General features: G+C 41.4%; 1 protein-coding gene across 1 annotated transcript; it reads left to right on the top strand.

Annotated features, from left to right (window-relative positions):
• Positions 1–4,673: 4,673 nt before the first annotated feature.
• On the top strand, positions 4,674–15,926 carry LOC143030688 (major facilitator superfamily domain-containing protein 6-like). Its single transcript, XM_076193872.1, has 7 exons — positions 4,674–4,818; positions 6,041–6,294; positions 6,987–7,148; positions 7,600–7,766; positions 7,985–8,188; positions 9,993–10,160; positions 14,717–15,926. Exons 1-7 carry the CDS (start codon positions 4,768–4,770, stop codon positions 15,019–15,021), a joined length of 1,311 nt encoding a protein of 436 aa, XP_076049987.1. The 5' UTR covers positions 4,674–4,767; the 3' UTR covers positions 15,022–15,926.
• Positions 15,927–16,511: the final 585 nt, after the last annotated feature.

Below are 16,511 nucleotides of genomic sequence, written 5' to 3'. Positions count from 1 at the left end.
CTCACACCCTTAACCATTGCTTCAAAGTGCTCCCAACACCGTCACAGAATAACTGCTGTGTTTTGCTGTTGGCTACAATCTTTCTGATTAAGATTCTTGGCCACAGAGTCTTGAGACCCACACCCGATTACTGTCTGAAAGTAGGGTAGATCGGGACTCATCAGGGATTATGACAGTCTTCCAAAATCTGAACGGCCTCTCCAACAACTCATTTGTCTAATATTTTCTTCACCTGATATTAAAAGGTAGAAGAAGTTCCTTCTTTCTTACCGCTATCCCACAGCAGCAGCCAAGTTGATGGAAATACCTAACAGCTGTTCTAGGATTGACATTAAATTGTTTTGCGGTGACAGCAGCAGACTTGCAAGGTGAATTGTTTTCCACACTTCTCTTAGCCCATGAAACTCCGATGACAAGATGTCTTGTCATTTGGTCAAATAAAACAAAAAATTATAAAACACCAAAATGTTTGATCAAACACCAGAAAAATATGACGTCAGTCCTCGCTTCGCTCGCTTCGCTGCGAGCGAAGCGAGGAGGACTGACGTCATATTTTTCTGGTGTTGGATCAAACATTTTGGTGTTTTATAATTTTTTGTTTTATTTGACCAAATGACAAGGAATCTTGTCATCGGAGTTTAATGGGTTAACAGCGCGAAGGATCCTGTCAGAGGGTCCTGGTCGACCTGGGCGAGATGATGTAGACTCCTTTGCCTATCTGGTAGATTGGGGAATCACTGTGTTAACTGTAGAAACCAGAATCGCAAGGTTTTCAGACAATCACTCCCCTGTAGAAAAGGGAACCCCAAGTTTGCCAGCAATTTTCCTTTTATATTGAACAACAATATTGTATTTCTGAAACTCTAACAATTCCAATGTTTCTTTGGTGCATAGCATTATTAAATGTTAATCAACAATAAATATCTAGAAAACTGACACATAGAACAAAATGTAAACTTGTCGAAGTAAAAGCATGTATGAGATGATGTTTTGTGAATTATGTATTCACTACTGACGAGTCTGTGCATATATGTATATATATGTTGATAAGTATTTTAGACAAATTATTTGGATGATGGAGAACATAAACACAGGGGAAGGCTCGGAACCCTAAACACTCTAACGTTTCGTTTGCGTAGAACTTCTTCAGAGAGTGTATGTAGAACTGCAATTGAAGTTTATGTACTAAATCTAATTATCTTTTCGGACACTTGGGAAAGGTCGTTTTTCTGGCGTGTTTTAGAATTAAAATACTAGTTTCTTTAGCTAAATTGATAAACCCTCCTCGATGATTCGATGAATTATTAGTAGAAATATATGCTGATTCAACAATTCTTCTAGTGAATTTATCAAAACCTTTATGTAGCACTACATAAAGGTTTTGATAAATTCACTAGAAGAATTGTTGAATCAGCATATATTTCTACTAATAATTCATCGAATCATCGAGGAGGGTTTATCAATTTAGCTAAAGAAACTAGTATTTTAATTCTAAAACACGCCAGAAAAAAGACCTTTCCCAAGTGTCCGAAAAGATGATTAGACTGAAGTGCTACATAAAGGTTTTGATAAATTCACTAGAAGAATTGTTGAATCAGCATATATTTCTACTAATAATTCATCGAATCATCGAGGAGGGTTTATCAATTTAGCTAAAGAAACTAGTATTTTAATTCTAAAACACGCCAGAAAAACGACCTTTCCCAAGTGTCCGAAAAGATAATTAGATTTAGTACATAAACTTCAATTGCAGTTCTACATACACTCTCTGAAGAAGTTCTACGCGAACGAAACGTTAGAGTGTTTAGGGTTCCGAGCCTTCCCCTGTGTTTATGTTCTCCATCATCCCAAATAATATATATATGTAAACACACACACACACACACACACACACACACACACACACACACACACACACACACACACACATATATATATATATATATATATATATATATATATATATATGGGAAGAGGCCCTTAGTATATACAATATATATATGTATATATATATATATGTATACATACATACATACATATATATATATATATACATATATATATATATATATATATATATGGGAAGAGACCCTCAGTATACACATGTATATATACATATGGGGGTGTTGTGTTCCTAAGCTATGAAAACGTTGATATATCACTTTAAGAGATGGTATGAGGTATGGTCCATTAATTGTTTAGAAAGAAGTCCCGTCCCTTGAAGAAAGGTGAGGAGAGAAGGTAGAGGTACTGGTGTTAGTACTTTTAAATGAGGTATTGCCTAGTCTTTGAACGGAAGGTAATAGGAGGCTGTTGGGAGTGGGTATTTCGGTACAATTGGTGTGAGGAAAGAACTACAAGAGCAGGTGAGAGGGCCATAATTAGTTCTAGGATAGCCATGATTGAGACGAGACTGTACGTACATGAGTTTTGATTATAGTCTGTTGACTCTAACTTGAGCCCTTTAGCGTGGCCCGGGGAACCTTTATCGTTTACGCATCTAAAGATGACCTGCCCATAGCGATCTGTCTCATAGGTAGCCTGTATGTTATCTATTTATGGAATATATATATATGTATGTATATGGGGAGATAGATTACGAGACCCTCTGAGGAGAGTGATGTCAGTAGCGCGATCTCGTCGAGCCGCACCTTGGGGCTCACGTGTTTTGTCGAATGTTCCTCCCTCCCAGCAGCTTTAGCACAAATTTTGTTGTAGTGAGGATTGGAGGTGTCGGGGTACAAGTCTGTTGCAGGCATTGGGATGGAGGCACCAAAGGAGGCCGATGCTGCATCCCGAGCTGCCTTGCCGGCCCGTTTGTTGCTGCCGAGGATGCCAACATCAAATAGTACTTGGTATAAAGATACAGGTTTAATATAGGAGTGGACATGGGTGACTGAGAGAGTCAGAGATGATTATGTTTGGTGGGGTTGCGAGTAACGTGTAAGGCTGCAGAATAGCAAAAATGTTCGGCTGTATAGACTGAAACGAGGGTGTGGTGGAGGGTTGTCCGGATCCCTATGTCTGAAAGGTGTCGTTGCATATCCAACTCCATGGTCGGAGCAGGAACTGTCTGGATAGATATCAATTGCAGAGGAACACTAAGGTAAGTAGGAGAGATATTTCAATCGGATAATGTCAGTTTTTTTTTTCATCAATGTGGTTAAGGGAAACAGAGACGCGAAACGACGTACAATGGGGGGAAAAGCCAAGAGACCTGGGTGATAGGTGTTGCGACAGGAAGGGCGTTGTCCAATCCGGGAAGGAGTGAAGGGCCGAAAAGAATGCGGAAAACAAGGGTGGTGGAGTTCTTCTTCATTTGTGGAAGATGTATTTTAATGATACCAAAGAACGAATGATACCACGCCAGGGAAGGGATGGGCAGCAGCACCCAAGTTGAAGGGGAGAACACTCTGCAGCAGTTGTTGCCGAGGTCGTATCTTTAATCACTCGAATCTCTCCTCCACTTGTAGGCATTGCGCCGAGGAAGGAAGGAAGAGCATCCAGGATGATGGAGGAAGGAGGAGGAACACCCTGCAGCAGTTGTTGCCGAGGTCGTATCTTTAATCACTCGAATCTCTCCTCCACTTGTAGGCATTGCGCCGAGGAAGGGAGGAAGAGCATCCAGGATGATGGAGGAAGGAGGAGGAACACTCTGCAGCAGTTGTTGTCGAGGTCGTATCTTTAATCGCTCGAATCTCTCCTCCACTTGTAGGCATTGCGCCGAGGAAGGGAGGAAGAGCATCCAGGATGATGGAGCAAGGAGGAGGAACACCCTGCGGGAGGAGGAGGAGCTGCCAAGGTGGTCGTCTCCGACCCTTCTTCGACGATTTCTTCAATGTCCAGTTGGCCTGGGTTAAGGCCTGTGTATTCTTTGTTTTGTTTGGTTAGTCCTTTGCTTTTGGCTTGAGTACTAACGCAGCTTAGCTGCGACTTGGATCATAACGAGTGAGAAGATAACAACTGTAATCCTTAATAGCACATCTCTCGTTCTTGTTCGCTGTATCATATCCCTTGACTTAACGATATAAGAATTGACTAAGGATTGATTTCCATGATGTTTAGTTAGCTTTAGAGTATGGACTCAATAATGGTACACATCAACTTCCTCAAGGTTCTCACCATCGATTAAAAGAAATATGACTTTGTTTTGCTCTTATTCATCTTTAAATTTGCTTTTGAATTTTCCACGTTGAGTCCATTGAATATATTTTGCATGTTTTCTATTCCTAAAATGATGCCCAGGAATCTCAAGTGATTGAAATAACCCCTATTTATGTTAAAGCCTTTCTTTTCCCAACCACTTCTCTGAAGACTCATTGGGTAAGAATGTATTGTTCTGCTTTTCTACACTTTTATTTTTCTTATATGTAAGTATCTGTATATGTGTATTTATATGTGTAAGTGTGTGTATTGTTTTCAAGTCGGGTACACTTGTACAAAGTCAGCAAGTCTTGATTACTTCCACAATGTGATCCAAATGACTACTGCTTACTACTCAAGGATTTGAGTACTGACTGTCCTCATTGTACGAGTATCCCTTGGACTGAGTCAAACTGCCTGCCGTTGAATAGCATGAAAAGCCCTTTTCAATGTGACAGAAATTAAACATCGATCACGAATAGCAAACCATAAGTGAGCAACTCTTCCTCCTCCTGAACAGGCGTCGTGTTGCTCTGGCCGCAGTTATCGTTACACCAGCAATCACTTAACCTGACTGTCGAGGACGTGAGCTTCGTGTCGGGCGGTTACTACCTCATCACCCTCATGAGTCCATTCTTCGCGGGCTTCGTGGGTGACAAAATTGGAAACTTCAAGGTGAGGGCATGGTTCTTATAAGTGTGGAGTGCTTTTTTCTTTTTATCGCATGAAGAGCTGTCATCCCAGTCTTCGACAGGGTCCCAATTCTTCTTCATGTGGGCTATCCTGGGTTTACGATTCTTCGGTTGTATAAGTTGATATATTTTTTTTCTTTAAGCATTAAATGCGAGACGATTATACAACTCAAGTGACATGTTGGCAGATCCTCCCGGACAGGCTCCTCTGCACCGAAGGAACTAGTTTCTTTTAGCTGTTTGTCACAAAGACAGACAAAGGGAACGTTTTCAATTAGTTCATACATTTGTGTTTCTTGGCCTTACTATAGAATTATGTAAGGTCGTGCTAAAGGCTAAACTTCTTGTCAAATTCTCGTGACTCTGAATATATTTTGTACACAAATCGAAGAGTTGTGTTCAACAGATCTTCCGTGTTGAAACAGTGTTTGCCAGTGTGAAACCCTGTCAAGTGTAATGATATGCTGGGCGGCATGAGTTTGCTCCATACTTAGAAATATCTGTGACACTACTTTTGTTGACGACCTGCTACTGCAACGACACGAACTGATTGATTAAGGGAGCGTGAGACGCCGCTCATTTCTTCACTCCTGAAGGAAGGGCACGGCGTCACGAATGGAGTAAAATGTCGTTTGATACACACCACTCATGATACACACCTCTCATGGCGCTGTGGTTAGAGCTCTGGCCTGCCACTACGGAGGTCCGGGTTCGACTCTCGCCCGGGGCTGAAATAATATCAGTATCGCAGCGCTGAGGGGTGTTACTCCAACTCTCGTGGGCGGGGAGTTGGGTGTGTGTGTGTGTGCAAGGTCATAGCATTACCCATAGATCGGACCTACGAGCTCTGAGCTCTCTTCCAGGAGGGAAATAGCTGTCAATCACGAGTCCAACACGTCATCCAAAGACCAAGTGAATACAGTGACGCCAATAGAAACAAAGATAGACCTTAAAATCACAAATCAATTGACCGCCCTTTCCTTTTACTATGTACTGCTGCTGCTTGCAGCCACACCATTTCCTCTTAGTGATTCAGCAGAATCATCACAACGCCCTTTGACCAACCCCTCTTGTACAGCATGAGAAACAAGCTCATTGGCACATTCTGACGCACTGTACTACCCACAGAGACACCACCATAAGCTGAGAATTGTCGTCACAATCTGGAACGGTTCTACTTAGTTCCCTTTTGGACCCCCCTACAGGTGTTCATGAGTCTCATCACTGCCCTGACGGGAGGGTTTACCTTCCTCTTCCTTGCGATTCCTGCTGTAGTCCAGGTCCCTTCTGCTGCGGAGGAGAACTTCACTAGCACCATCGGCGCTGCCGCGGACGACATCTCCGTCAATAGCTCCTTTGTCGACGAAGTCTTGGCGCCTACCGCAGCAACGCTGGTCAATGACCCACAGTCGCATGCAGTCACCTTCTACTCCTACATGGCAGTAAGACTGATATATGGGTATGTCGACTCGACTGCTGCTGCGACACACAAATAGTTTTATTGACGCACATCCTCCTTCCCCTGGTATTCTCTCTTTTATGTATTTTTCCTTTTCTCTTCCATCTTATCTTTCAGGTGTTCTCTCCTCGATCTTTCTTCAGTTTCTCCCTCCCTCCTCCACTACTGGAGATCTTCCTTTTGTCTCGATGCTCTTCCTGGAGACAATAACTCTGTTCTCCTCCTCTCATGGGTACCCTAGACACATCTAGTCTTAAGAAGGAAATAGGCAAGAGCTGGTTTGCCAATAGAGTGCTTAACGAATGGAACAGACATGCAGTGAGCGCTGAATCCATTGATTCTATATCAAGAGAAGGTGGGGTCAATTCATGGAAGAGGATAATAGGTGTAATTGACATGGAACAGCCTAGTTTAGGCCTTGTGGTATTTCATAGTCTCCTCCATTATTGTGTTGTTATGTTTTAGAGTCAAGTTACAACTTTTTTTTTTCCAACCGGTGAGGAGTGTTGTGGAGACAAACACACATTCTGATAGAACTAAAACAGAAATAGTCAGATAAATTCCATGAAATAACGTGATCACAAAAAAAAAAAAAAAAAAATCACAAAGGGTCAATATTCTAACCATGGGGTACTACACAGATTGCATTATCCACAGTCAGTTAAGATCTACAAAATGGTTCTCACCCACAGATTCCTTCAGGCGTCGTCCTACGTTTTAATGGACAGTACCGTCCTGGTGTACAAGACGGAGCTGGGTATTAACTACGGATTCCAAAAGACTTGGGGTAGCATAGCTGTGGTATTTTCCTCCATCGTTGGAGGGTACCTTGTCCAGGATGGTCAGGATTTCAGGTACGAATCTGTGCATGTTTCTTATCATTTGCTCGGGAGATGTGCAACAGTGTGTCAAGGTAATGCCAAGGATGACGGCCTCATCTCTGCGCCATCAGAGTGTTTATACAGAAAACAGCAGAATTGTTTCCATTTGGTCTCTTCCCCGAATCTGGATACTTCGGGTCTTTGATCACTGCGCTTGAGGGGTCTTCATATATATCTTTCAACGATATACGCTGTGGTTGTTCATACAGTCCAGGAGCCATGGTGATTTTGACTCGTGTGAAACCTAGATCATTCAACAAAAAAAGGATCCTCTATGCTCTGCCTCTAAGGGTCTTCATATATATCTTTCAACGATATACGCTGTGGTTGTTCATACAGTCCAGGAGCCATGGTGATTTTGACTCATGTGTAGGCTAGACCATTCAATGAAAAAAGGACCATCTATGCTCTGCTTCTTCCTCAGGCCTCTCTTCATCGCTTCCGGTGTGGTGCAACTGATAGCCGCCGTCCTTATGCTTAATATGCGCAATCTGGACACACGCCCTCCCGCCACTAGACTCACCTCGGATCTTTGGAGTGTCGTGCGCAAACACGAAACCTTGGTTTTTTTCCTCTTTATGATCTGCATTGGTAAGTGTTCTTATATAATGTTAACTTCACCCTCCTTTCGTGGTCAAAACATGTGAAAAAAAAATCCCTCGAACTGAAGGGCCAGGAAAGGTAACTACCTTGGTCGCAACTTCCTGGGGTGAGAGTTCTTGTTGGGTTTCTGTGCAAGGAAGGAGAAAACAGAGACGAGAGGAACCTGTTGTAGACTTGATATGACAACCTTGCGTTTCCTTTGTCAGGCGTCCTCTTCGGCTTCACAGAGACGTTTTTATACATCTACCTGAAGAGTATGGGGGCGTCCAACTTCCTCGTCAGCATGACGTTGGCTGTGGGTGTCCCTCTCGAAGTCATCCTTCAAGTCATCTCGTCCTATGTCGTGGGGGCCATTGGATATGTCCCTACTTTATGCATTTGCAACATCGGGCACGTCGTGAGGTTTGCAGGTGAGAAGGATCAATTTTTTTTATTCCTGGTTTGGTAACTGTTCGTCGGATTTAGTTCGTGATTTATCTGTATGGTGTGTGTGTGTGTGTGTGTGTGTGTGTGTGTGTGTGTGTGTGTGTGTGTGTGTGTGTGTGTGTGTGTGTGTGTGTGTGTGTGTGTGTGTGTGTGTGCAGCAGGATCACAGGAGGGATTGAGGATGTTAGTGACAAAGTTTGAGAAGGTGTGTGAAAGAAGGAAGCTGAAGATAAATGTGGGTAAAAGTAAGGTGATGAGATGTACAAGGGGAAAGAGTGACAGTAGGCTGGAAGTGAGCATTAAGGGTGAGAAACTGGAGGAAGTGGATAGTTTCAGATACTTGGGTGCGAATGTGACAGGAAAGGGAGGAGTGGGGGTGGAGGTAGAATGTAGATTGAGAGAAACGAGTAAATGCCTTGATGGATTAAAAAGTGTAAGGAGAAATAAACATCAGGGAATGGATGCTAAGAGGAGGTTATATAAAGGAATGATTGTGCCAACAGCAATGTACGGGGCAGAAACATGGAACATGAGAGAGGAAGAGAGAAGGAGTTTGAATATGTTTGAGATGAAATGTCTGAGAAGTATGATAGGGGTTACTAGGCTAGATAGAATGAGAAATGAGGAGGTGAGGAGGAAAACAAGGGTGGAAAGGGAGCTGGGAGATAGGGTTGATGAAAGAGTGTTAGGATGGTTTGGACACATGGAAAGAATGAGTGAAGAAAGATTAGTAAAAGAAGTGTGAAAGGCGGAGGTGGAAGGAGTGAATATGGGGGGGCGTCCTAGGATGAGATGGATGGGGTGAAAGGGGCTTTACAAAAGAGAGGAATGTCTGTAGAGTAAGGACGGAAGAGGACAGAAGATAGGGATGAATGGAGAAGGGTTGTGTATAGATGAGGCTGTGATGCATGAGGGGGAGTGGGTGGGGGATGGGGGGTGAGGAAGTATGTATGAGAAAGGGATTTTTTCCCGTCTTCTCCTTTCCTGCATGAGGGGACGGAGAGGGGGGTCGCCGAATTTATGAAGCGGCCTTGCTGTGGATGTGCTGTGTCCTGCGACACTGCTTCTGATCCAGGGCAGTGGACAGGATACAGGGATGACCCGTCATCCGGGAGGTGCTGAGATGGGAGGAGGGTGGAGGGGAGTGGAATATATGGGAAATGAAATGGGTGGGAGTGATTTCTATGCCTTTTTCTTTTTGGCTACCCCCCGTGTAAGGGGGAAAAAGCCTTTGGTATATGTATGTATGTATGTTGTTACGTTGCCCTTCACATATACAAGGGTACAATAACATTTGATCTATCTCATGTTAAGTCAATTGGGGTATTTAGCAAACACTACAAGTATAAGTATCTATATTTTAACATGAATAATATGATACAACATGAATAATATGACACAACCTAGTATACTACCTACAAGGTCGCACCAGTAACCTCTGAGGCTCCTTCTTATCCCTAAGTATACACAATTCGTACCGTTACCCATCTAGGTAACAAGAGCTAGCCAGGAATAAATGTCTGGTATGGTGACAGGAATAGTAAGAAGGGAAGGAGGTACCACGCAAGTCTACCGTACCTCCACTGGCTCCCAGTTGCCAGACGTCACCATTTGGCGACCACTCATCCCAACCAACCTGCGCATGCGCACACGTATGACGGGAAAGTGCCCGGCCATGGACGGGCCCGTAACAATGTACAAAGAGTGTGTGAGTTCTTATATGGTATGATAATACTGCATTCCAGAATCCTTCAGATTTGGTCTACATCAATAGCTTTCGTCTATCAGGTTTCAGATTCATGACTGACCCTGTGATGGTACTCCCTTTGGAAGTGGCTGATTCTATCGCCAGTGGACTCCTGGGTACAGCTTCAGTGATGTACTGTGGAGAATTAGCCTTGTCCTCAACTGTAGCTTCACTCAGGGGGCTCCTGGGAGCTACTTCATCCGGCATAGGTAAGGGAAAACTTTGTGCATTACTTCAGATACCTCATTCCATTTTTTTTCCACTGATCTTTTAATTATCATGTCTACTAAAGTTATCTAAAGTGTGGACAAGCAACAGCTGCTCTAATAGACAATTTTTGTACAAGTTGATACTATTTTCTTCGTTATTTTCTTGAAGATGGTTTCTTTAGTTCTAACTAGTCACTATAGTGGATGGTGTAAAATCTGTAGAATTTGCCCATACGCATTCATAATCTTCAATCAGGATTTCAGGTCAACCAAACCTTCTTCAGGGAGTGATATTGATGTCAGTTGTGATGGGTGGTATTTCCAATTTCTCAGTCTTCTGGCCTACCCTGTGTTCTCATGCTGGGTAGAACTGATAAAGTGAGTGCTTGCACGTTCAAGCTTGGATTGCGACTGTAGGGGGCCCTTGATTATTTCTGACCTCCTTGGACCCATGCACATTTCCAAAACGTTTGTGTTATTTTCCATTTCTTCGCAGGTTACATGGTAGCCAAGTGGTGTCATTGCATGGTTTTTAGGAACTACTACATATTGGTGTCCAACCAGTCTATGTAGATTGCAGCTTCACAGTTACCATGCCAATACACATTGAAGAAAGGGCTTCATAGATCCCTTTGATGCATTTGTATTCATATAGGCCTTAGGACTTGAGAATATTTCAGCTCATTCTCTTTCTGATGGGAGTTATTTTGGAGAGGCAGATAGAATTCTTTTTTCCTTTCGTAATAGATATTTGGTTTGACTATATAATTTTCATCCATGAACTTGATATTTCTATTGACAATGTTTTTGATGGGCTTCTCATTGTCCTTGTAAGCTGATGAAAAGCGAGATTTGTAATAGCGCTTTATTACTTCCCCGTTATGTTCTTGGTGAGAACTGGTATACCAAATGGTGCACCAATCAATTCTAACTGAGAACCTAGCGGGGTGAGGTTGTTTAATGTGTGTCTAAGGGAAGGGAGAGGTGCTGGAGGACTGGAGGAGTGTCTGCATAGTTCCACTTTACAAAGGAAAAGGGGACAAATGTGAGTGTAGTAGCTTTAGAGGGATCAGTTTGTTGAGTGTAACTGGAAAGGTTTATGGGGGGATTTAATTGAGAGGATTAGGGGAAGAGCAGAGGGCATAATTGGTGAGAAGCAGTGTGGGCTTAGGAAAGGTATAGGAAGTGGGTATTTGGTATCACATAAGGCTGGCGATGGAGTGGGAGTGGAGGCAAACTGTAGAATGAGGGAAGCAAGTAAATGTCTTTGGAGATTGAAAAAGTTCCATGAGAAATAGGCATCTGGGAATGGATGCAAAGAGGAGATTATATGAAGGGGTGATTGTGGCTATGACACTGTATGGGATAAAGAAGTGGAATTTAAGAGAGACCAGGAAGGAAGGAGAGGTTGAAATGCATTTAAGATGAAGTGTCTGAGAAGTGTGATAAGGGTTACAAGCTTTCACTGCATTATTTACATAAGAACATAAGAACATAAGAAATAAAGGAGACTGCAAAAGACCATAAGGCCTACACTAGGCAGCTCCGTATCCATCACCACCTGTCGTCCCCATCCATAAAGTTGTCTAATCGTTTTTTAAAACAACTGATAGTTTCAGCGCTTACTACGTGGTTACTAAGTTTATTCCATTCATCGACCACCCTATTTGTAAACCAATTCTTGCCTATTTCCTTCTTAAATCTAAATTTGTCCAGTTTATACCCATTACTGCGAGTCCCGCCCTGTTGTTTTATTATGATGACCTTGTTTGCATCACCCTTGTTATAGCCTTTGATCCACTTGAACAATTCTATTAGATCACCCCGCACTCTGCGTCTTTCCAGAGAGTGTAAGTTAAGGTGCCTAAGCCTCTCTTCGTAAGGCAAATTTCCGAGTCCTTGTATCATTTTGGTCATTCTTCTCTGTACTGATTCTAGTGAATTTATGTCCATTCTGTAGGACGGAGACCAAAACTGTACCGCATAGTCAAGGATGGGTCTAACTATCGCTAGATAGAGTTTAATAATTACCTCTGCACTTCTATTCGTTACCGTCCTAGCAATGAAGCCTAATACTCTGTTTGCTTTATTTCTGGCGCTAATGCACTGCTTCCTGGTTTTAAGGTCCGGACTCACCAGAACTCCCAAGTCCCTCTCGCACTCAGATTTTTCTAAAAACGTGTCATCTAAGTTGTATCTATTTTCGGGGTTGTGTAGCCCAACGTTTAACACGCTACACTTAGAGATATTGAAGTTCATTTGCCATTTCACCGACCATGTTAACAGTTTATTAAGATCATCCTGCAGAATCTGGGCGTCTTCTCCTGACCTAATTAGGCGTCCTATTTTAGTGTCGTCCGCAAACTTACTAACATCACTATTTAACCCATCGTCTAAGTCGTTTATATACATAATGAACAATAAGGGACCCAAAACCGAGCCCTGGGGGACCCCGCTAGTAACATTGCCCCACCTAGATTTTATTCCATTTATGGTGACCCGCTGTTTTCTGTTACTAATCCAAGCTCTAATCCATTCTAACACTTTTCCTCCTATGCCATGGGCTTTGATTTTACTTAGTAGTCTCTGGTGTGGCACTTTGTCGAACGCTTTGCTAAAGTCAAGGTAAATAACATCGTAATTTTCATTGTTGTCTGACGCCTTATATACCTTAGTGTAAAAGGATAGAAGATTAGTCACGCATGACTTACCTTTGGAGAAACCATGCTGTGAATCACGAATTAAATTATGCCCTTCAATGTGTTCTCTGAGTCTATTTACTATTATTGATTCAAGCATTTTTCCTATAACCGATGTCAAACTGATTGGCCTGTAGTTGCATATGGTCGATCTATCTCCCTTCTTAAAAACAGGAACAACGTTTGCCTGCCTCCAAGCAGTTGGAACGGAACCAGTGTCTACCGATTTATTGAATATTTCAGTTAACTGGTCGCAGATTTCAAATTTACACTCTTTAAGCATTCTTGGAAAAATTTCGTCCGGACCCGGAGATTTTGTAGCTTTAAGTCTGTCAATCTGCTTGATAACTTCTTCTTTACTAATGCTGATATTAGTTAGGCTATTTTCTTCATCCCCTCTGAAAATCGGATCGCAGTCAGGTACTTTATCTAACCTCTCATTAGTAAACACCGATAGAAAATAATTTTTAAACTCCTCACTCATTTTTTCTCTGATTCTATCATGACATTTTCATCGTTTTTAATTGGTCCTATTGTTTCTTTATCTTTTGTTCCATAGAGGTGAAAGAAACCCTTTGGGTTGGATTTTGCTTGACGGGCAACCTTGATTTCATAATTACGTTTCGCTGAACGTGTATTCCTTTTAACCAGCTTTGCCATTTCGTTATATCTTGATCTAAGGTGTGATTCCCCGTTTTTTATTTTTACGTAAAGTCCTCTTTTAATTCCGATCTCATGTTTCAATCTGTCCGTCATCCATTTGGGAGTATTACTATTTTTCCGTATTGACTTTAGGGGGATAAATGTGTTTTGTGCATTAATAATTAGATCTGCCAGATTGCTATACATCTCATCCAAAGTACTGACCTGATTTTTGGGCCGTCGCCCCGAATCGACCTGACCCAAGGCACGCGCATCACTCTCTTTGACCCAGACCTGACCTAAGGTATGCGTATTTCTCTCCTTGACCCAGACCTGACCCAAGGTACGCGTATCCTCCTTGACCCACTTCTGACTATCAGCCCCGCAACGAGAATCAAGAATGTTTGAAACGTCCGGATTGTTTTTCGTATTCAATTTCAAATAGGTTTTTATATTGTCAAAGTTTGCTTTCCTGAAGTCTGGTACTTGAACGTTATTTGTACTTTTTATTTTTTCCCAAATAATATTAAATCTTATTTCTTGATGATCGCTAAAGCCTAGACTATCGCCCACTATTATGCTGCTAATTTGGTGCTCATTATTTGTTAGAATTAAGTCCAGGGTATTTTGTCCCCTTGTAGGATCGGTAATCATTTGTTTTAGGAAATTATCCTGCACCACATCTAGGAATTTTTTCGCTTCATGATCTCCTATTAAAGTTTCCCAGTCAATGTTTCTATAGTTAAAATCTCCCATGATTACAACGTTTTTGTACTGGGACGCTCTGTGAATTTCATGAATTAGGGAATCAGTCTGCTCAATGCTAAGGTTAGGAGGTCTATACAAGACGCCAATAATAACTTTCTTATTCTTGCCTATAATCTCTACCCAAATAGATTCCGTACAGTCCTCTTCCTTAATCGAATTGTTGATAATACAGTTTAATGTATTTTTAACGAAAAGTGCTACACCTCCCCCATTCCTGCCGACCCTATCCTTATGAAAAAACTTATATCCTTCTATTTCGATTTCCGGAAGGAAATGTTTATCAGCCATGTTGATCCAGGATTCAGTAATGGCTATAATATAAAAATTCTCTACGCATGCTTTACCTCGCAGCAAATCAATTTTTTTAATTATTCTTCTACTATTTGTATAGTAAACTTTAAGTTTATCTTTCCTTCTTACATGAACAATATTTTTTTTCAATTGCAGGTAGGACCATTGGTGCTGTCGCTGGCAACCAACTGCGCGAATACTTTGGCCCTCGAGAGTCGTGGGGTGTTTTGGCAGTAGCTGCCCTTGTCCTGTCCCTATTCTACGCCATATACTACGGCGCATTAGTCCTCTACCGGAAACATTACCACAGCAGCATTAGTATAAGTGATCATTACTCTACAAATATTGTCAATACTGGAAATCTGAAGTCAGGGGCAGCAGCATTTGAAGGAACAGCAACTCATAGATTGAAACCTACAACAACTTCCAAAGGAATGGTTAATCAAGGGTTTGAAGAATGAAAATAATAAATTGTTATTTTGTAATTACAAATACATTGACGTTGCTATTTGATAAAGTAATATAATCGTATATCATGTCATCCTGTAACAGTCTGAGTGATTCAGTAACCGATAACTTGATGTACATATAGAGAATTACTCTTGTTATCTAGTCAGTCAATCAGTCCTTTGCCTGCCCCTGGTCTCTCTTGCACAAGACCTGCGGCATCCAGAAAACTGGCAACAGCCCCTGATCAGGGCCATAAATCACTTAGAGAAGGGATATTGTGATGATGTTGTGTAGGGATTGTTAGCACGGGGCATTGTAGTATGAGGTGTTCTGTGTCTTCTGTGTGGTGGTTACACCTGGGGCAGTTGGAGTCTGTGGTCAAGCCTATTCTATGTAGGTGTTGTCCTAGTGCCATAGAATGTCCTGAGTGCAGGTGTGTTAATGTGGTTCTTGTTTGGTTGAATGAGGGTTTTCTCTGTGAGACTTGTATCTGGAGGTTGTTGTAGGAGTATTGAGTTTGGCTTGAGTCTGTCTTGAAGGGCTTGTTAAGTTATATGGGTGTAAGTGTGTTTCAGTGTGGATGTTTTATGTGGTATAAGTGATAGGTTTGATTGGTATGCTTTTTTTAGTTTTGTTGGTAGTGCTTATGAAATGTAGTGTGAACGTGTGTGCTGTTTAAGGTTCTGGCACAGAATTGTATTCCTGTCATTTTCATGTGATGTTCTGTTGGTAGGATTTTGATTTCTGTACATAGGCATCCCATAGGGGTAGTTTTGATGAATCCTGTTATTATTTCCAACACTCCATTATACAAAGGATTACAAAGGCAAAGCATGCCGACAGGAGACCTTTTGATCCATATCTAGGTCGGATGCAAAAAAAAAAAAAAAAAAAAAAAAAAAAAAAAAAAAACAAATTAATAATAAATTAAAACTATAACAATGTAAATAACAATTAAAATACATAAATAAATGCATTGGTATAGTTGAATAACAAACAAACAGGTAAATAGTAAATGATAATAAATTGACATATAACTAATAATAAATGAAAATCAGACAGACAAATTATAACAAAACAAAAACAAATAATATGCAGTGTTTGTAAATTGTGTGTTCAATTTGGTGATTGTTGGGAACCATCATGCAGGGGCATAGTCTTGAGCGTTATGAATTGTTTATAGATGATTATTCAAGTTTCTTTTCGTTGTCCAAAGTCAGTCTTCGTGACGGTTTTTGATAGGTTTATTTTCTTGTTTTGAATTTTACTGTCAGGTCTTTGATATATGGGATATCATACGAGTATCAAATGTTAGGTACAGATTTTTTTTTTTTTTTTGAAAGGTTTGGGCATTTGATTTTACTATAGGGTGCTCTTTTGGGGTCATGGTTGTCTGGAGTTTGTGTTGTCTGTAGTGAACAATTGTGGTAAATTGAGATTACTTGTATTATTGCATTATTCTTATTTTGCTATATACTTGGAAGTGGTGTGTAAGAATTGT

The sequence above is a fragment of the Oratosquilla oratoria genome, chromosome 12 (assembly GCF_046742065.1).
Source record: "Oratosquilla oratoria isolate Oo_2021 chromosome 12, ASM4674206v1, whole genome shotgun sequence".
Classification (NCBI taxonomy): Eukaryota; Metazoa; Arthropoda; class Malacostraca; order Stomatopoda; family Squillidae; genus Oratosquilla; species Oratosquilla oratoria.
The sequence above is the reverse complement of the archived record's forward strand: the minus strand, read 5'-3'. Positions and strand labels throughout refer to the sequence as shown.